The following is a 20,981-nucleotide window of genomic DNA, read 5'->3' as shown; positions in this document are numbered from 1 at the left end:
ACTAACAAGGAGAAGAAGAAGATGAATAAAACCAGTCATGGTACAAATATATTTTTTTAATGACATTGGCAAATGGCCTCAGAAGGACATGTCAGGAGCTTCATGTTAACATCAATATTTTTTACCATACTGAAACTCAAAGGACTCTATGATTCTGGTTACATTGAATGCTGTGATTCCAAAAAGCATTAAGAGCACTTGCACAATGAGTTTTCTTTTTTAAACACCAAGTCCAAAGTGGTAGCACCAGGAAGAAAGGGAATAAATAGCAGACACTCAAATGGCTTACTTTTACTTACCCAATAAAATCTAAACATAATGGGGGAAAAAACCAACAATAGAACAATTAAAGGAAAACTTTTACTTGGACTGATGGAGATGTTTCTACAAATGTAAAAGATGTTGATGTGAAAATTTTGTTTAGTGTTTTCAAAAAGCATTAAATTAACTACATGACCAAGTGTAAGTGTACAGCAGGATTTATCAGTGTTATTGAACAAGTTACTAACAGTCCACTGGATGCACACTAGGTTACAAATTATTCAAGAATATACTGAACTTTACACATTGTTGTTTTGTGCAGAATTACAAGCCTGTCAGAAAGATTATGTACCACTGATATCATGAGTACATCGTTATGCTAACTGACATGTCAGAAACTATACTCAACCATTTCCTATGTGCGAAACTCAAAGTGGTACTGTTGTGCTGAGCCACATATTTCATCGTGGATATTTTCCCACCTGCTACCCCTAAACTGGATAAATCCTCTGCTGAAAAATTGTTCTTAATTAATAGTTCTCTGTTTTCTCCCATTTATTTGCTAAAAGCTGCAGTAACTCTGCTAAAAGTACAGATTTGTAAGTGGTATTTGCCGGTGACATTGAGGAAAAGAACGTAAGTCACCAGAGTTTAACACAAAACTATCAGTTTATAGCCCTGCTGGAACCCCCAGAGGCCACAGTTTTATTAGAGCTACAATAGGAACAGCGCCTTGTTGCCCCCCACCCCATCCAAAAAACGAAAACAAACAAATAAGTTAATTAATTAATTAATTGATTTTAAAAAAATTGCCCTGAGGTATAATGAGTGGGAAATGACATACAGTAATCAGAAATCTGAAAATAACCTAACAGTGAAACTTGGGAACACGAGGACTGTTTTAGTGGTACAAAGGCTGTAAACACTGGTGGATATATTTGTATATGGCAACGTAGACAGTGTTCCAATGTAAGAGGCCCACCCTAGAACTCACAAGAGCCAAAGGATTCAGAGAAGTTGAAGGATGCTTGTTTCTTAAGCCAATCCTAAGCAGATTTTTTTCTGAGTATGAGTTCTGCTGGAGGAAGCTGCACCAAGAAATACCATTGCCATAGGATGACGGGCTTAGTCTGACATAAATACAAGTACATGGGCAGTACCTGTCAAAGAAAAACGCACAGCCCACAGTTTTACCAAAAGAGTAATGCACTGTAATAAGAGGATGATTATTTATTTAATCTGTTAATGGTTTTACTAATAATGGCGGACTAGTGTACTTACACTAACTTAAGCATTTTTTTTATTTGCAGGCCAACAGTCAGTTCTACTTTGGACTTTTGCAGTACACAACAATTTAAAATAAAGTCATTTACTCAAGATGCTGGCCTAATTTACTAATTGGGGTGGCTGTAGCTGAGGTGGTAGAGCTGGTCACCTACTAATCGGAATGTTGGTGGTTCCAGTCTCGTATGTCAAATATCCTTGGGCGAGATACTAAACCCAAGTTGCTCTCCAGTGCATCCACGATGTGTGAATGTTAGATAGAAGAACTTACATAGAAATAGAAAAAAAAGTGCTTGGGTGAATGAAGGAAGTTGTGTAAAGCGCTCAGAGTAGAAAAGCACTCGATAAGAACCACTCAATTTACCATTTATGAAGGGCCAGCTATTATCTCAAGGAGCAACTAAACTTGAGCCACTATAAAGTCAAACTCCCTGCAAAACAAATAAAAAATATAGCCTAATAACACACTAAATTAAGATAGATGGTAGCTACAAGGTAAACCAATTAAATATTGTCAATGTGAACATCTTAGCATGCTGTCATTGCAGAGCTCCTGAGAGTGACCACTTCTTTCACAATTGTTTGCAGAGGCAGTCTGCATGCCTAGGTATTTGCTTTTATACACCTGTGGAACCCCTTAACTCAATGCGTTGGATGGGTGACGGAATAATTTTGGAAATGTGTAGTGTAGCTCAACGCTTCGCCCAAATACAGCCTCACAGAGCTGCTAACACGACTCTTAATTGTCTTATATCAACAAGTCGATTTCTATAGATGACTAACTTCTGCCATGCTGAATTTTTGCTGCTAATTAAGTTGTGCTAATTAAATAAAGGGCTGACAACAAAAGGATAGAGGATCGAATCCTTTGGCATACCACGTTTTCTATTAGGGAAATAGGTGATGATGACAAAGCTCTCATTTAATAATCAACACACTTTGTTACATGCATTTGACTTTCAAGCCAAAGACTCCAAAAGTGTTTGTTCGTTTCAAAACAAAAACTTTAAAACCTACCCTTCAACCAGTATGTGTAGTAGACATGAAACTACATGTACTGGTTGAAAGACAAATATGAACCCAGCACACAATATTAAAGACTAAAAACTCAAGTTCATATTTTGTACAAATGTGTTGCCTGTCCATTCATATAAAAAAGAAATTACACCTCCTTTCAGATCTATGGTTTTATGTATTGGGAAATAATCCTGTCATTAGGAGATCTAAAAGGTTGGTTTAAAAATGTGATAAATATAACCGTAGATGAACAACAACACATGGCAAACGCCTCATACCCTAACATCTCATACCAGCTATGAAGCCCATTCCTATACACAGGGGTGCACATCAGTGGTCCGCAGGTGTGGATGCGCTGTCAAAATAAAAAATGGGGGTGAGGATACCTGGACCCGGGATATAGAGTATGTTTGGGGAGTGTGATTGTGTGTACATGTCCATTTACGTTTATTCCTGCGTTGGGTGAGTGCTGAGTGTTTGTATATGTGTGCATGAGGGTGGGAATGCATGTCTGTGTCTGTGTGTGCCTGTTTGTCTGTGTCTATATGTCAGGTCGGGTCTTAGACTTCACCTCTCTGGGAACTCCAAGGCCCTCCAAAGTGTGGAGGCCTATCTCCCCTCACCACACTCCCTGCCGGTGACTGATGCCCTCAGGGGTCGGTGCGTTGGTGGTTCTTGGTGTCCGGGGCTGGGCGCTCAGGTATGTACCAGCTCACTCCCGGTGACTACTTGGCGGGGCCTGGCGCCTGCTGCTCGGTCAGGCCTCTTCCGGGGCGCGGGGGGCCCTCGGGCCTCCGGCCTCTGTGCCTGCGGCTCGGTTCACTCTGGCACAGCTGGCTGCCGGCAGAGCCGGCGGGCACGCCGGTGCAGCCCCCTCTAGCTTCTGCCCGGTGGCTACTGGGTGACCCCTCATCTGGGGATCCTCAGCCCTTCCCATGAAGGTGGCACGGATGCCCCTCCGGTGGTCCTCCTTGGGCTCTTGCACTCTGGGGCCTCTGGATGTCTGGGGCCTGGATCTCCTCCATGCCTGCTTCATGCCCTGGGGGACGGGGCTATGGCTCTCTACATCCTCTAGCAGACCATTACATGGGGAAACCATTTGAATACAAGCGCGCCGATCCACACAGGTGTGCACATGGGTGTTCACTATTCGTAGACTTAAATCACACCTTTCTTGGCTGCTACTTCAAAGCACATTGTGCGCTGTCTGTCCTGCGTGCTGCACAACAACATTCAATATTTAGTATTTACTGCTGTTTTCACTTAGCTAGATTAATGCGATGGTGTTGTGTATAGTATGTTGCATTGTTTTGTTTTGTTTTTTGCTTGTTTTCTATTCTTTTTCTCTCAACAGGTGATCCCGGAGATATTTTTTCTTCCCCCCTTTCTCACTGTCCCTCTCCCCTTCTGTTTTTCTTTTCCTTCCTCTTTCTTTCTCCCTCTCCTATCCCTCACTCATGTCTGTCCCGTCTGTAACAACTGAAAATAAAATAAATAATAAAAACAAAGGTCGATCAAATGGACCAATACGGCAATGCCATGATGATCCATTTGGCAAAATAAATCCATTGGGTATCCTTGTTGGTCTTCAGACAACAATTCTGACGGCTAAAGAACCAAATGGGACAGGGAAAAAAAAAAAAAAAAAAAAAAAAAAAAAAATAAAAAAAAAAAATAAAAAATGCGCACCAGATAAGAAGTTGTCCGCTAGAGTGGGATTTTCACGGCACATTCTGCACCACATCTCTGTGCGTTCATCATTTGTTTGAAGCCAGCTCACCTCCTGCAACCACTTTTCTGAGAATACGCGCTTCTTTTGTGGTTCGGACTCCTTCTGACATTTCTTTGGAGGTGGAGGAACACCAAAGTAATTGCTTAAAGGAGCTTCTTCGATTTCTTTAAGAGTTCTAAACAAATGTTCTCCTCCAGAAAATCTTATGTACGCAAACGCGTGTTGCAACTTCTTATCTGGTGCGCGTTTTTTATTTTGACAGCGCATACGCACCTGCGGACCACTTATGTGCACCCCTGCCTATACAATGCCACTCAGAAGTTTGGACACACTTTCACATTTTATGGTTTTTCTTTATTTTACTACTTTCTACATTTTAGATACAAACTGAAGACATCAAATATATGAAGCAAAATCTATGGAATTATGTACCAAAGAAAAAAATGATAATAACTCCTAATATGTCTTATATTGTAGCTTCCACCCTTTACTTTGTTGACAGCACTGCAAACCTTTGGCCTTCTCTCAATGAGCTTAAAGATGTAGTCACCTGAAATGGTTTCACTTCACAGGTGTGCCTTGTCAGGATTCATTTGTGGAATTTCTTGCCTTCTTAATGGAGTTGGGACCATCGGTTGTGTTGTGCAGAAGTCAGGTTGGTACAGAGCTGACAGCCCTATTTGACAACTGGTAGAATTCACATTATAGCAAGAACCAAGCAGCTAAGTAAAGAGACATGACAGTCTATCATGACTTTAAGAACTGATGGAGAAGCATGGAGGTGGAGGTGTGATTGTTTGCGGGTGCTTTGTTGGTGACACTGTTAGGGATTTTTGCAAAATTGCAGGCACACTGAACCAGCATGGCTCCACACCATCCTACAGCAACATGCCATCCCTTCCAAACACATCTTCAGAATGTGTGAGGGCTATTTGACCAAGAAGGAGAGTGATGGAGCGCTTGGCCTCCACAGTCACCTCACCTAAACCCAGTCGACATGGCTTGGGATAAGATGGACCGCTGAGTAAAGGCAAAAGGGCCAACAAGTGTTCAGTATCTCTGCAAGCTCCTTCAGAGTGTTGGAAAACCATTTCAGGTGACATTGAATCATATCTGTATTAACCTCTGTCTCTCTTCCACAGCATGTCTTTTATCCTGTCTTCCTTCTCTCACCCCAACCGGTCGCAGCAGATGGCCCCGCCCCTCCCTGAGCCTGGTTCTGCTGGAGGTTTCTTCCTGTTAAAAGGGAGTTTTTCCTTCCCACTGTCGCCAAAGTGCTTGCTCATAGGGGGTCATATGATTGTTGGGCTTTTCTCTGTATCTATGAAGCGCCTTGAGGCGACTTTTGTTGTGATTTGGCGCTATATAAATAAAATTGAATTGAATTGAATTGAACCTCATGAAACTAATCGAGAGAATTCCAAGAGTGCCAAGGGTGGCTATTTTGAAGAGTCTAAATTCTAAAACATGTTTTGAGTTATTTCACACTTTTTTGCTTACTACATATATATTCTATATGTGTTCCTTCAAAGTTTTGATGCCTTCATTGAGAACCTAAGTTCTCTAACCTAAGTAGTCATGAAAATAAAGAAAAAACAATTAAATGAGAAGGTGTGTCCAAACCTTTGAAGGTAGTGTATGTTGTTGTTCATCTAATGTTTTATTGAAATCATTTTAGAGCCACATGAAGGTCTAGATGTCATGAAGTATCATGACAGCCCTTTTCCCAATACTTAAAACCTAAGAATTAAAGGAGATTGTACTTTCTTTTTCACCTGACTGTCTATCACTATGTCATAAAAGAACTGGTTATTAGCAGTAGCAATGAAAGTCATTGTTAATGTTTTGAGGGATATGAGCAGATATTCCCACAGGACCTGAATGCAGCAGTCTTTCAGACAGCTTAAGGTTAAGACTTAGACATTTCTTAAACAAAAATAGTGTGTATTTGTTAGTGGATAGAGGAAGACGAGGTTGTGTCCGACTGGTGGACAGTCAGGCTGGAGCACTGCTGGGCAGAGCTTAGACCTGACCCTGCAGGGTTTCCACTGAGGGTCAAGGGACCAGAAGGTCGGGGGTTAAGGCGGGGTGGCATTGGGGAGGGACGGATGAGAGGCGGGGGCTGCTGCAGCGTGGATCGGGGCTGCAAGAAGCGGGCTTGCTGTTGGAGTGGCGGGGGCTGACGGTGCAGAGAAGGTGTGGCAGGGAGGGAGGGGCGCAGAAGGGGAGGGGGTTGGTGGAGGGAAGAGGAGGAGGTACTAGATATCATTGGAGTCTGAGCTGAAGATGATGAAGAGGCAGCAGGGGATGCACCTAATGAAGTGACTTGACCCTGCATAGAACAAAAATGAGTTACTTACACAAGTCAAGCAGATAATCCTGCTCTGGACGTTAGTTCCAAGATAATTTACAAAACATTAGAGAATGAAAAACCACTAACTTCTAGGAATGGTTAAATTCAAGATAACTGGACTTCAAACTGGATAACTGTGTCTTCAAACATCTACTAACACCACCCAGTATGATTTCAATAATAATCAAGACTAAATTCACGAAGCCTCACCTCATCATCCTCTTCATCTGTGCTCTTTCCTGATGGAGTGTTTGAGCTGTTCTTTCCCTCCTCTCCCAAAGTTGCACTGTCTCCATTGGGAGCTTTGGTTCCCTGCTCCGCTTCCCACTCCTGCAGGACCTCTTCCAGGTTGAATCGCCGCCTGTAGTTCACAAAAAAGTTCTTCACCTGCCCTACCGTTTTATTACCGATTACGTCTGCGATGGCTTGGAAGTCTTTTCCATACTTCCTGACACCTGTACAACAACACAGATGGATTTTTAAAGTTACACAAATATATGCAATGAAAAATCATAAATGGATGAGAGCACCATTTAACAGTCATTACAGTTTAGAGGTATGTTTTTGTACATAAAGTAAAAATGTAGTCACTTTTAGCTCTGGTGTTCACCTCTGGCTCCTTTTTTTAAATGCTCCTCTATTTTCACCAGTTAGGCTCTAACTGTGATAATCTGTTATCACCCCAACAGAGCACTTCATTGTTTCACAGCAGGCTTACTGGTGGTTCCTAGGATATTTAAAAAGTAGAATGGGAGACAGAGCGGTCAGCTTTCAGCCCATCTTCTGTGGAACCAGCACCTAGTTTGTATTCAGGAGACAGACGCCCTTGCTACTTTACAATTAGGCTCCATTTTTCTTTTTGACAAAACTCCCTCCCCTCAACCCCGACCTGCCATGGCAGATGGCTACCCCTCCCTGAGCCCGGGTCTGCTGGAGGTGTGTTCCTTGTTAAAAGAGAGTTTTTCCTTTCCACTGCCGCCAAGTGCTCGCTTAACACGAGGTTGTCTGATTAATGGGGTTGTCTCATTGTTTACCCTAAAAGTAATGTAAGGCTAACCCTACAATATAAACCATCTTGAGTTGACTATTGTTGTAATTTGGTATAAAATATAAAAATATAATATATATATATATAAAATATATAAATAAGAGTTTATTCTTTGAAAACAACTGGCTGCTGTGGTCAAAAATGGCTGTAAGAGTGAGAACCAGCCCATATAAAAGCCAAGAAGTTCTTTTTCATGTATGCCATTTGGTGGATTTTACTTTTAAAACCTGTAAGCAGCTGCTTTTTCTACATGGAGGTTACCTTGAACAGCCAGGAGTTGCTCATCTGTAGTCCAGCGGGCATTCACCTTCTGGTTACACTACAATATTGAATATTAAAGTTAAAACACACGACAAACTAAAAGATATAAAAACATTTCTACTTTCCACAACAGGGATCCTCATTTACATATACACTTTATCAGAACATAACTTTATCATAGCAGAAAACTCATTACCATAAATGGCTTCAACTGGGGAGTTTCATGTAACTTAATCATCATAACATCAGTCATCTTCAGTGTATTTGTACCTCAGGTAGTCTGAAGTCTTCGATCCCAGACTCCAACATGTGTTTCAGTCCACTGTTCATCTGTTTGGCATTCTGGACCTGAAGAATAGATGAGAAAGTCAAAGGTGAGAATTAACAAAACTCCCAGAAAACCCTTTAAAACCTGAAGCTGTTTTCAGATGTCTCACTGGGATTGGCCATTTCCCAGTCGTTTGGATTGGACATTTTTTACCATCTCAGATTCATGGTGCAAAAAAATCTGTGATGTCCAATTTCACCCATATCAGAACAGCTGTGGTAACTGTTCAATACATTTCCACAGAGATGCGTGACCTTTGTCCTGCCTCCTACACATCATACTGAAGAAACACTATCACCTATATCAGACCTGGGCATTGTCTGCTCCTTGTCCAGGCTGTATGAAGTCAGTAGGAAAGTAGGATTCAAATGTAAATAAGTATTTAGCATTTATTTGTCCCATTTCAGCTGCCAAACACTCTTTGATAAACCCTGTCTTTGAAAAAAAGTCTATAATAAAGAGAATGCAAAAGACAGAAGAACGTTGAGGAAATATTTATCAAACTTTATTGCTGTCATTCTGAAGGTCACTAGGTTTTCTTTAGTTGACATACTTCAGTGTGTCCAAACAAATGCAGCTTCTCTACGAATATATTGTAACAGACATTTAGGAGGGATGTATGCTAACCTCGATAGAAAAAAAAACAAAATTTGATGCAGAATGTAGAGTTGTATGATCTAAGAGTATTTAGTAACTGGAGTAAGAGGTAAAGCTGTGTTCTTTGTTTGTGGAGAGCAGTTTGCTGTGTTTGAGAATTATCATTTGAATCACCATCAGACAGAGAAATACAAGAACTTGACTGATACAGCGTGGGGATGGATGTGAAGATTTGCTAGCTAAACTGCAAAAGCAACAGGGACCAAGCTTTAGACATTAAGGGATGTAGCAGACATGGTGAACTTTGCCATAAAGTTTTTGTTTTTTTTGCCATAAAGTTGAATAAAACAGTTAGTAAACAGTTCTCTCATGGTGAGTTTATCAAAAAGTATTTCCTGGACATTGCTGTGCCAATATGACCTGAAAAAAGACGCATTTGAAAATGTGCCCTTCTCTAGTCAATCCAAACAATAAGACTAACAATAAAGACGTTGCAGGAAATCAGGAGCATCAGTTTAAAAACAAACTGGACAATTTTGGCCTTTTCTTCTTGGCAATGGACAAGTGTTGTGATGTTGACGACAAAAATGCAGTTATTCATCTTTGTGTGTAACAAAAGAGTTTGAGATTATGGACGAGCTGGCAGAACGCATTCAATGAAAGAAATCATTCAAAAGGACTAATTTGTTCATGGAGCTAAATGCTTGGATAGGTTTGGGCTGAAATGGGACAAATTTGCATTTCAGGGTTAGTGGTTAGGGTGTTATAACTTGCAGGTGTTATAACTGATGGGTGGACAAATTGGAAGAATTATTAAAAGTCGGATTATATAGACTTTTTAGGCCAGTGTGACAGAAATGACCACAAAACTGAAATGAATATTTTCTGCAAATAAAGTAATAAAAACAAAAAAATAGCCATGGAAATTGTATTTTGGTTGTTTGCTGTCAGAAATGTGTAGAGTTTTTATTTTAATATTTGGAAAGAGGAAACAGGAAGTGCAGAGAACTTTGAGAAAGCATGACTGCACTAGTGTGTTTTACAACATTTTTTTTCTCACTCTTTACAAGTGTAGTAGTTTCATATCTTGTAGTCTATAACCTAATGATACAATTGTATTACTTCTACAGGATGCTTATTTTGCACTCTGCTTTGTTAGTGCTTAACTACACTTACCTGTGGGTTATGTGACAGTCTATTAAGTCTGTCTGTCTTTTTATATGTCTTTCTAGTTTCACTCCAGTTCACTGATGTCAGTACATTGTGATTGCTGTGTATCACCATTGTTACATGCTGTAGTGCCATTTTTTAAGCATTTCAAGTTTCCGTACATCAATACAACCGTGAAGACCTCTAAATATTTACAGGAAAGGTGATGAATAGCACTTGGATCAAATTTAAGCCCTCCCATTTCAAAATGTAAACTAACACACACATGTAAGCGGTACATCCAGCAAAAGTTATTTTGACTATAACTTCAACAGTGATGTATTTTAAAAACAAAGAATAATGCTGCTAAGCATTCTGTTACTTACCAAGGGGCTACAACTGGAAACCCATTTTATGATTGTCTGTTAGTAGTTCAAAATATTCCCACGGTTGCACAGACAAATATTAATGGGTTATTTTGACACAAAGAAAACTTGCGACCAGTGTCTGATGTTAGGAGACAATTTTTTTTTTAGGTTTAGTAGTTCAGTAGTCAAGAGGATGAGGGCTACCTGTCTCTTGAGAGACACCAGCTCCATATCCAGCTGACGCAGAAGGGTGTTTGCAGCGGAGGAACTGCAGGAGACGGCCACAACATCCTCCTGGGTCAGGTACATGCCTTTGGGGGGACGACAGCGGGAGCGTTGGTGATGCCGGTGCTGCAGGGTCTGATGCTCCCTCCGACCCAAAGCTACCTTAGATCCTGGCACTGGGGGCTCTGCCTGGTTCTGAAGGTGAGAGAATGATTTTAAACATTGATAAAAGTAGTTATATGAGGCCTTAAAAATAGCATTGACAACTAACTAAAATGCGGAAGCAGTGAATAAAAAAGCGAAACATACGCCATCACTCAATAATCTGTCAGCCTACCTTTAGCAGCAGTAATTTGAAATATAATGAATATATCTTTCATTTTGTTATGGAGGAGTTGTCACCCACTCTACAAAATTGCTTCAGTACATTGAGGTTTCATGTCTAACAACACCAACATACAAGTAATACAATAAAGATTAATACAGACAGCACACCTCACGCCGCAAAATATACATGTCATGGGACTGACTGAATCAGAGTTTGCATAAACTGCACAATCAACACCACTAATGACCACCTTCACACATTCTGGCTCTGTCCACCAATACAAAACGTCTGGAAAGAAACAACTACCAAATTATCCCACATCCTTGACCACAACATCCCACAATGCCCCGTTCTCTGTTTGGTGATCTAGAAGAAGCATAAACTCCAAACAGATCAGAACACCTCTTCTTGTGGCCCTGATTCTCACCAAGAAAACAATCAAAATCAGAATCGGAATCAGAATACTTTAATAATCCACAAGGAAATTATTTATAACAATACTGCTCAACTGGAAAAACAGGAAAAAGATCACCACTGCCACCGCAGAAATCAACAGACCAGGGGAGGAGAAGGGAAGAGTACAAAAACCCGCTCTGAAGTTATTATTTCCTATTTTTTATTTATGTTCTTTGTTTTCATGTACTCATTTTGTCTTACTCCAGTACAGGATAAAATATCTATGTATGTCTTCAGATGAACTAAAAGAATATTGGGTGACCCCCCCCCCCCAAAAAAAACAAACAAACAAACAAACAAACAAACAAAACAAAAAAACAAAACAAACCAAAAACACATAACTGCCAAGAAGGGAAAAAATGTAACCTAACATATAACCCTGGTGTGAATGTTGGCGTGAATGGTTTTCTGTCTCTATGTGTTAGGCCTGTGGCAGACTTGCCACCTGTCCAGGTTGTTTGCTGGAACTGCTTGCATACTCATGCAGCATGAGGCCAGGCACTGTCGTGCACCCCACGACCCTACGCCTGACAGTGGGTCCAAGGATGCCCAAATGATATACTGGTACCCTTGCCTGGCTTGTAGAAGTCTGCGTATCCCTCCATGGATATACTTCTCCAGACCATCACTGATCCATTACCAACTCAGTCATGCCCAACTCTTGGTATTTCAGATACTCTGATTCAACAGTGTTCCTTTGTTTTTGTGAGCAGTATATGGTAAAGTTTCATTTTAGATTTCAAAGGTTTTAACAAAAAAAATGGAATAAAGTGTGTTCAAATTACCTCTTTCTTAGCTTCCTTGCTGGGGTCATAGTCACTGTCGTTGGCTTCAATGGGATTGGCATCCTCTATCTCCTCATCACTGCAGCAACAATAAGCCAAAATCCAATCACTGGATGTCGTCACACAACAGCAACCTCACACCGACGCAGCAGAATCCAAAACTAACTCTTTGTGAGCTTACGTTCTTAGGTAACTGAAATGATGATGGATGTCAGTCAATAAAAACAGACACATTAAGTAACAATTTTAATGATTTTTCATATTTAAAAAAATCTCAAGGGCATGGGTCTGCAATGGTTTCTGCATAAAAATTCCCAAAATGTCCCAGGAAAGTTTCAATTTCCAGACAGGGACAGGTAGGTCTGACTGTGAGACGGGCTTTTTGCTTAACAAATGCTCTCTTGTTGCCCTAGATTTTTTAACTGAGGTATGTCCACAAACTGTGGACAAATGGGTGTCAGAGTGCTTTGTGCTTTGACGAGACAAAATGCCTTCTTTTCAGCAAAAAAGAGAAAACCTTTTTTTTTTTTTTTTCCAAAACAAAGGACTATAGTCAGATTCAAGGAGTAGTGTTGATCTGTGTGCTGTACCTCTCATCCTGGTTGCTCCTATTGGCCAATTTACGAGCCTGTCTGTCCATCAGACTTGTTCTGGAACGCGTCTTTTTCCATGAATAGTAGTACTTCACCAGACTGGAGATGGATTTGTCCGGTAACTGAAGCAAAAAATAAATAAATAAAATAAAATAAACAAAACACGTGATATTTTCGTAGAAACAGTACCTCAAAACTGTTTGTACAGTACCCTCCCCCAAATCTTTATGGCCATAATAAATTTGTTAATATCAGAAACATTACATTACTGTATCAGAAACACTGATGTTGCTGTGTTAAGTGGTTACCATCTGCTGGATGCGGTGAAAGCTCTTTCCGTGGAAACTAAAGGCCTGTTCAAACAACACTTTGTCCTCCACTGTCCACTCATCTGGGAACGGGGTGAAATTTGGCAAGTCGGCCAGAGATTTCTCAATATTGTGTTTGTGCCAGAAGAGCATGCCAAGAGCCTGAAGACACACACACAAAGGGTTACCAAAACACAGATACCACAGGCTCAAAGCAGCAACCGCCTAGGCTAAAAGATGAAGCCATTTGGCCAAATCCCATGTTAATTAGCAGGTGCTCATTTTACTCACTTTAACTCTGTAGCTACCCACTCTTTGTTACTGTTCTCTACGTGAGTTTGAAATAATGACCTAATGGTAGTCATACACCAGCTGTCATTCTTCAACTGTGTAAAAGTATTTTACAGAAAAACAAGGAAATGGTTTGGCATAATCAACCTACAGTAAAGCCAAGTTCATAACAACAGTTCTGCTGTTTACTTAACTAATAGGATATTTTCAAGACATAAAAACTATTTCAGTAGCCTCTTTACACTCAAATAGTCTTGCTAATGATGGGGAAAGATTCTGGGCTGTCTGCTCTCACTTTTAGAATCATCATGCCAAATGAAACATGCCCAAGTGCCAAACTATTAACAACCACTTGTTAATAGTTTGGTCATGTTTCCTCCTTTGCATTTTGACAATCATGTAACTATGTTAAAGTAAAACATCATCATCTTATATTTCATGACTTTTTTAGAAGGAATTTATGTATTATATGGTGAATTTGGGGAGGTGTGAGATTGAAAAGAATTGCCAACAATGTCATTTTGACCCCATAGAAATTCATGTAAAACAGCAAACGAGACTTGGGTTTGGAAAACTATCGAGAGTAGATCAGCCAAAGCTGCTGATCTGTGTCTCAGGCCTGAGGAGCAGAGTTCTGGGGTTGAAGAGCTACAGACGTGTGATGAAGCAGTGTGGATGGATGAGAGGCTGCAGACTTGGTGACGTGGAGGCATTTGTGGACAGTCTTGTTGTTGAGTGTTAAAATAATTTCTTTAAAAGTCAAAAAATTATTAAATATAAAAGCAACATGAGCAGAGAGTACAAACATGTTAAGGGATTGACTGTGTTAGTTCAATGAGTTATTTGTAAAGAAAACAATTTTTAGTAGCATTCAAAAACTAATGTGTACACTTATGTCTGCATTGTGTCTGGCCAGAAAGAGAGTGCCAATTTGTTTATTTGGTAGCTCAATGAAAGGCTTCAGCAAGTGAGTCAGAAGTACCTGACTCCGTGGTATAATTCTCAAACACGTACCCTAAAGCAGATAACTCGTAAGCTGGAGAGGAAATGGCGTGTCACAAATTTAGAGGATCATCATTTAGCCTGGAGAAATAGTTTGTTGCTTTATAAGAAAGCCCTCCGCAAAGCCAGAACATCTTACTATTCGTCACTGATTGAAGAAAATAAGAACAACCCCAAGTTTCTCTTCAGCACTGTAGCCAGGCTGACAAAAAGTCAGAGCTCTTTTGAGCCAACCATCCCTTTAACGTTAACTAGTGATGACTTCATGAACTTCTTCACAAATAAAATTTTTATCATTTGAGAAAAAATTACCAATAATCATCCCACAGATGTAATATTATCTACAGCTACTCTTAGTTCCATTGATGTTAAGTTAGACTCTTTTTCTCCAATTGATCTTTCTGAGTTAACTTCAATAATTACTTCCTCCAAACCATCAACGTGCCTTTTAGACCCCATTCCTACAAAACTGCTCAAAGAAGTCCTGCCATTAATTAATTCTTCGATCTTAAATATGATCAACCTATCTCTAATAATCGGCTATGTACCACAGGCCTTCAAGGTGGCTGCAGTTAAACCTTTACTCAAAAAGCATCCCTAGACCCAGCAGTCTTAGCTAATTATAGGCCAATCTCAACCTTCCTTTCATATCAAAAATCCTTGAAAGAGTAGTTGTCAAACAGCTAACAGATCATCTGCAGAGGAATGGTTTATTTGAAGAGTTTCAGTCAGGTTTCAGAGTTCATCACAGCACAGAAACAGCTTTAGTGAAGGTTACAAATGATCTTCTTATGGCCTCTGACAGTGGACTCATCTCTGTGCTTGTCCTGCTAGATCTTAGTGTAGCATTCGATACTGTTGACCATAATATCCTATTAGAGTGATTAGAACATGCTGTAGGTATTACAGGTACTGCACTGCAGTGGTTTGTATCATATCTATCTAATAGACTCCAATTTGTACATGTAAATGGAGAGTCCTCTTCACACACTGAGGTTAATTATGGAGTTCCACAGGGTTCAGTTCTAGGACCAATTTTGTTTACACTATGCATGCTTCCCTTAGGCAGCATCATTAGAAGACATAGCATACATTTTCACTGCTATGCAGATGACACTTACCTCTATCTATCCATGAAGCCAGATAACACACACCAATCAGTTAAACTGCAGGAATGTCTTAAAGACATAAAGACCTGGATGGCCGCTAACTTTCTGCTTCTTAATTCAGATCAAACTGAGGTTATTGTACTTGGCCCTGAAAATCTTAGAAATATGGTATCTAACCAGATTCTTACTCTGGATGGCATTACCTTGGCCTCCAGTAACACTGTGAGGAACCTTGGAGTCATTTTTGACCAGAATATGTCCTTCAATGCACATATTAAACAAATATGTAGGACTGCTTTCTTCCATTTTTGCAACATCTCTAAAGTTAGAAATATCCTGTCTCAGAGTGACGCTGAAAAACTAGTTCATGCATTTATTACTTCCAGGCTGGACGACTGCAATTCATTATTATCAGGATGTCCAAAAAACTCACTGAAAAGCCTTCAGCTAATCCAAAATGCTGCAGCAAGAGTACAGACATGATGTGGAGGAGTAGTGGGCCTAGTCTGAGCTCCTCCCATATGGCCATACGGGAGGATGGTCCTTAGGTGTTCATTTCCACAATCTCTTTCTTTTGGTGACTACCCAGAGCTCATGGCCCAACCCAGTTTCACGGCAAAGCATGTAATAGACATGCCGGTTCTTGCCTATCTAAAATGCGAAATGGACACCCATGCAGAAGTTGCATTACTGCATGCAGAAGTTGCATTACCAGCAGGGGTAAATATTTAAAGCCAAGAAGTTGGTAGCAAGCAAAAAAGCGAGTATGGGGTCCTCAATTGCCAAAAGCTATTAAGCTAGGCGGCTAATATGTATTTGCATGTCTAATAATGTCTACACTTTCTCATTATTATTTTTATGTTGGATTGAAATAAAATGTCTCCCCCTGCTGTTACTGCAGTTTACTGCAACTTACTGCAAGCATGTACATGTCAATCATGAAATGGACATGTTGGACCAGTATGGCCATTACACATTTTGCTGTGATATCGGGTTGCATGGCCATAGGCCAAAGTAGGAACATTGCTTTTGCGCTCAGCTCCTTCTTCACCACAACAGTCTGGTGCAGCGTTGCATCACAGATGACGCTGAACCAATCTGTCGGTCAATCTACTGTTTCACTCTCCCCAGACCCTGAGATATTTAAACTCCTCCACTTGGGGCAACAACTCATCCCTAAGACACTATGTAGATTGGGTGGGTGTAAGGGGCAGAGACCCTTGCAGATCCTAAGTTGGCGAATTTTACTTTATCCAAAATTCACAACGTTCTCCTTCTACAATAATTAAATTATTTATATTATGAGTTAACTATTGTGCTGTGTGATGAACCCTTTGTGTATTAATTAATTCTAATATACAGTTCAGATCTGTACTGAAATAATCTAAACCATTTGTACAACTCACAAAGCCCCTAAAACTTAATCTTAAATCCATATTTTGTAAAACCTTACCTATGATTAGAAAAAACAAATGTACATTTTCAACTTGTGTAAAAAATTACATCTCTTCCATTACTGTTGTTGTTGTGGGACGGGGTGAAAATAACCCCTCATATTGGTTCTAGCAGTAAAGACAGCATGTCGTTACACTTGAGAGCTGTACAAAGTTAAAACTGGTAATTTACTTTCTTTTGTGACTGTCACAAAAATGTAAAGATGGCGTGTTAGCTACTTTCCATGTGAGTTTCACAAGGTGAGCAAAGGTTGTTACAAGAAGGCAGCCCGAAACTGAAAAATGTCACAGTGTGTGCAGTTTTAAAGGCCGCTACTGCTGGCACTCTACAGCTGTTAGGTTGGGACCAAGGAAAGTATTGTTTCACTTCAGTGTCTCTTATGTTGGGTTTAGTAAATACCGGAGTCATTCTGCATACAGCCTCAATCTTTTACATTGAGAACAGTTTTCTATCCAATTTTCTAATCCAGTTTTTTTAACATGAGTGAAAAAATATGGGGCTGAGATGGAAAAGTTGTCATATCATTAATAATAATGTGTGACATAGGAAAAAATGTCATATCTCTAGCATGTCTACCACATTCTTTTTCATTGTTTTATAGTTTTTTGAAAACAGCAACTGAAGACTTTTCACAACCAGCTGTTACTGCAGCTTGTCAATTGGGGAATGAACAAGATAATACGTTTCCTCTATACAGACTGTGACCACATTTAGTTAAACTTTGTGGCACGTTTAAAAGAAAAGTCAGCTGCTGTATAGCTCACCTGTTCCACGTTGTATCCATGTTTTTCTTTGGCAATAGCAATGTATTCATCAACTGTGGAGGGAGACACACACAGACTGTTAGATGGATCTGATCTTTTGTGTCAAAAAGAAGAAAGAAAAAAGAAATCACAGAAGGTGGACTAAATATTTTCAGTCAAACACAATATTAACATTACGTTTGGAGTCAATGATGGTGTGATAAGGAGACCAAACCAGCATCCCTCCGCTGTCTTTATCTGTGTACTTGGTGGCACCTGTACAAACATTATAGAAAAATGATAAAAAATAACAGATTTTATTCAGCTGCTGCTAATTTAACACTTATAAGTTATTTTATCAGTGATATACAGCAGATACAGTTTGTACATATGTTATTACAGAATATCATCAGGGAAGAACTATTCCTATTACTCCTTCTGTTTGAGCCACTTCAGTAGCAAGCAATATTTATTTATATAGCACTTGACATAAGGTGTATTTAAAGAGTATTTAAAAGTAGAATGGGAGGGAGAGCCTTCAGTTTTCAGGCCCCTCTTCTGTGGAACCAGCTTCCAGTTTGGATTCAGGAGACAGACACTATCTCTACTTTTAAGATTAGGCTTAAAACTTTCCTTTTTGCTAAAGCATATAGTTAGGGCTGGACCAGGTGACCCTGAATCCTCCCTTAGTTATGCTGCAATAGATGTAGGCTGCCGGGGATTCCCATGATGCATTGATTTTTACCTTTCCAGTCACCTTTCTCACTCACTATGTATTAACAGACCTCTCTGTATTGAATCATATCTGTTATTAACCTCTGTCTCTCTTCCACAGCATGTCTCTATCCTGTCTTCCTTCTCTCACACCAACCGGTCACAGCAGATGGCCGCCCCTCCCTGAGCCTGGTTCTGCCGGAGGTTTCTTCCTGTTAAAAGGGAGTTTTTCCTTCCCACTGTCGCCAAAGTGCTTGCTCATAGGGGGTCATATGATTGTTGGATTTTTCTCTGTATCTATGAAGCGCCTTGAGGCGACTTTTGTTGTGATTTGGCGCTATATAAATAAAATTGAATTGAATTGAATTGAAAAAGGAGTCATTCATGAAAATAATTAAAAACAGCAGAAAATTGTATAGCAGGTAAAACAATAAACAAAAATGTAAAAGAAATTAAAAGACACCAAAAAATATAAAGTAAAAAAAGATACTAGACTCGATGAGAAAACATATACTGCACTAAAGCAGAACTCACACAACACACTCTACTGAAATGCCAGACTATATATCTCTGGCTGACTTCCACAGACTCAGCAAACCTCAGTGAACAGGCAGAGTATTCCAATAGTTGGACATGATAGTCTCAGTATGGTTCTCCCCAGTACGGTTGTCCAAGGAGGAAAAAGAAAACATCAATACTAAAATTAAGTTAAAATTAAGCTGTATTTCAGCTTAATTTTAACTTAATTTTAGTTAAAATTATCGTTGTGTTACGATAATTCCAAATAATTATCGTAACACAACATGGCTTCAAAGAGAAAGGCCTCTACCCCACTAACAGCTATGTAGTTGATGTTCATTATTGCAGGGTTAATGGGTCATGGATGCAATATTGAGCTGTGTCAGACCACATGGAAATCGTTCGGGTTGCTGGCTGTACAGAGCAGGGGGGGAACCACAGCTGAACTTACCAGAGAGTCCAGACTGTGGGGAAGTACAATGAGCAAATAAAGAGTGAAATCTGGAGCAGAGCAGTTGAAGGGGTTTCAGGCCGGTTCAATCTTTCACAGTAAGCACTCCGTTTTTTTCTTAGCATAGCAAATACCATACCTTATCCAAAATACCTTGCCGTAATGCTCTTCTAATACAATAATTAAATTATTTAGCTGTAGGACATTCTTTAGCAGGTTTTGAAATCTATTTTACCTTCACAATATGTAATTAAATTATCTAAATGCTAAATAAATGAAGAAATGAGGTGTGAGTCGAGAATTGCACAGCACTCTTTTAATAAAACGATCATTGTTAATTACACGACTCAAAACGAACTGTAATCATGATCAAACTCCAGTCGTACTTTTCCACCTGACATTTTATATTGTTAATAAATTGGAAGAAACACGACAGTCTTAGCTGTCAGTGAAGTTTGTGTCACTTTGGTTCATGTTTGCCTCCGCGGCCTTTACGCTGATTTTAAAACAAGCTGATACCACAGCAAGCCGACTGAAAATCGGACTCTTAACTTTTACTGCAGTCAGTTTTAATCCACTAGCAAACTAACGTATAGGCAGTGAGCGTAGTACAGTCTGATACTGTACACATACCGAGGCTACCACGGCTCATCACTCAGGTAGAAAACAATAAAAACTCACCGGGCTCAAAATCGGGGATTGTGGCCTGGTAGTCTGCTCCAACACGCATTCCTACATCTGGAAAACACAAACAACAACCACGAAAACAGTTTAATTTAACTAGTCATATTCAAAACATGGACATCGGGAGCGGTAAGAAGCTGTTCGAGGCTATATCACCGTGTTCGTCGTCGCTGCCACTTTCGTCAGAAAAATGTCCGTTAGAGGCTGTGGATGGACTTTTGGTGCCATTTGAGCGACCCTTCCCTAAATAATCCGAGCCCTTTTCCATCATGCCCGGCATCTCTGCGCTCTGATTCACCGATTTTAGCTGCTATGTCGGGATATAAAATGTCAGCAGGAGCTGGACGCTTTTCTTTTGCTGCTGTTTATTTCGTCGCCGCAGCTCTATCCGTGTCGCTGTAACCCTTCTCGTGACTCTCACCGTGCTTGCACGGTTAATCCCGGCTGTGATATGCTATGTTTAACAACCGAGCAATCTCTTCCTAGTTTTTAGCAAATCTTTAATCCAAATTGTTCCTCCGAGGGATATTTTAGTTGCGTAGACCTGTAGCTGGGGGCCTAACCATGGCGGCGGAAGTCTTTTTACGCACCTTTGGGTGCGGTAGTGCGACTCCTGCTGCTGCGGTACCGTTGAAATGAGATCCCTCCGCCGAGACAAACTGAAGAAGAAAAAAAACAGTCAAGAGGTTTAGTGCCAACAAAATGCAGATTCAGCATTAGGATAACACAACGGTGAATGCAGAATATCCGGAAACTGTAAATATTACCAATAAATTACATTGTAAATGTCATAATTTCAAATAAATTTATGTCAGGTTATTCTTATATCGTATGTCAGGTTATTACAGGCTGTATATTGTATGTCCTACCACTGACAACACTTAATGATTATGCGACCTGTTATCCTGTTATTCTTGTTT

The 20,981-nt window shown here is 40.0% G+C and overlaps 1 protein-coding gene across 2 annotated transcripts; it reads right to left on the bottom strand.

Moving 5' to 3' along the window:
• Window positions 1-35: 35 nt before the first annotated feature.
• rcor3 (REST corepressor 3) lies at window positions 36-20,641 on the bottom strand. Of its 2 annotated transcripts, XM_085164027.1 has the most exons (12): window positions 20,218-20,641; window positions 20,059-20,115; window positions 17,892-17,969; window positions 17,715-17,767; window positions 13,094-13,255; window positions 12,783-12,907; window positions 12,193-12,271; window positions 10,603-10,818; window positions 8,227-8,304; window positions 7,957-8,014; window positions 6,858-7,102; window positions 36-6,626 (listed from the first exon to the last, which is right to left on the bottom strand). In XM_085164027.1, the coding sequence occupies exons 1-12, from the start codon at window positions 20,339-20,341 to the stop codon at window positions 6,246-6,248; spliced, it is 1,656 nt and encodes a 551-aa protein (XP_085020153.1). In that variant the 5' UTR covers window positions 20,342-20,641; the 3' UTR covers window positions 36-6,245. The 2 variants fall into 2 exon arrangements, with proteins under 2 accessions (XP_085020153.1, XP_085020154.1); XM_085164028.1 differs by lacking the exons at window positions 20,059-20,115; window positions 20,218-20,641 and having other exon boundaries at window positions 13,094-16,329; window positions 16,412-17,767; window positions 17,892-17,963.
• Window positions 20,642-20,981: the final 340 nt, after the last annotated feature.

The sequence above is a fragment of the Neolamprologus multifasciatus genome, chromosome 6, assembly GCF_963576455.1.
Source record: "Neolamprologus multifasciatus chromosome 6, fNeoMul1.2, whole genome shotgun sequence".
NCBI lineage: Eukaryota > Metazoa > Chordata > Actinopteri > Cichliformes > Cichlidae > Neolamprologus > Neolamprologus multifasciatus.
Note: the sequence above shows the minus strand (reverse complement) of the source record. Positions and strands in the feature narration are given on the sequence as shown.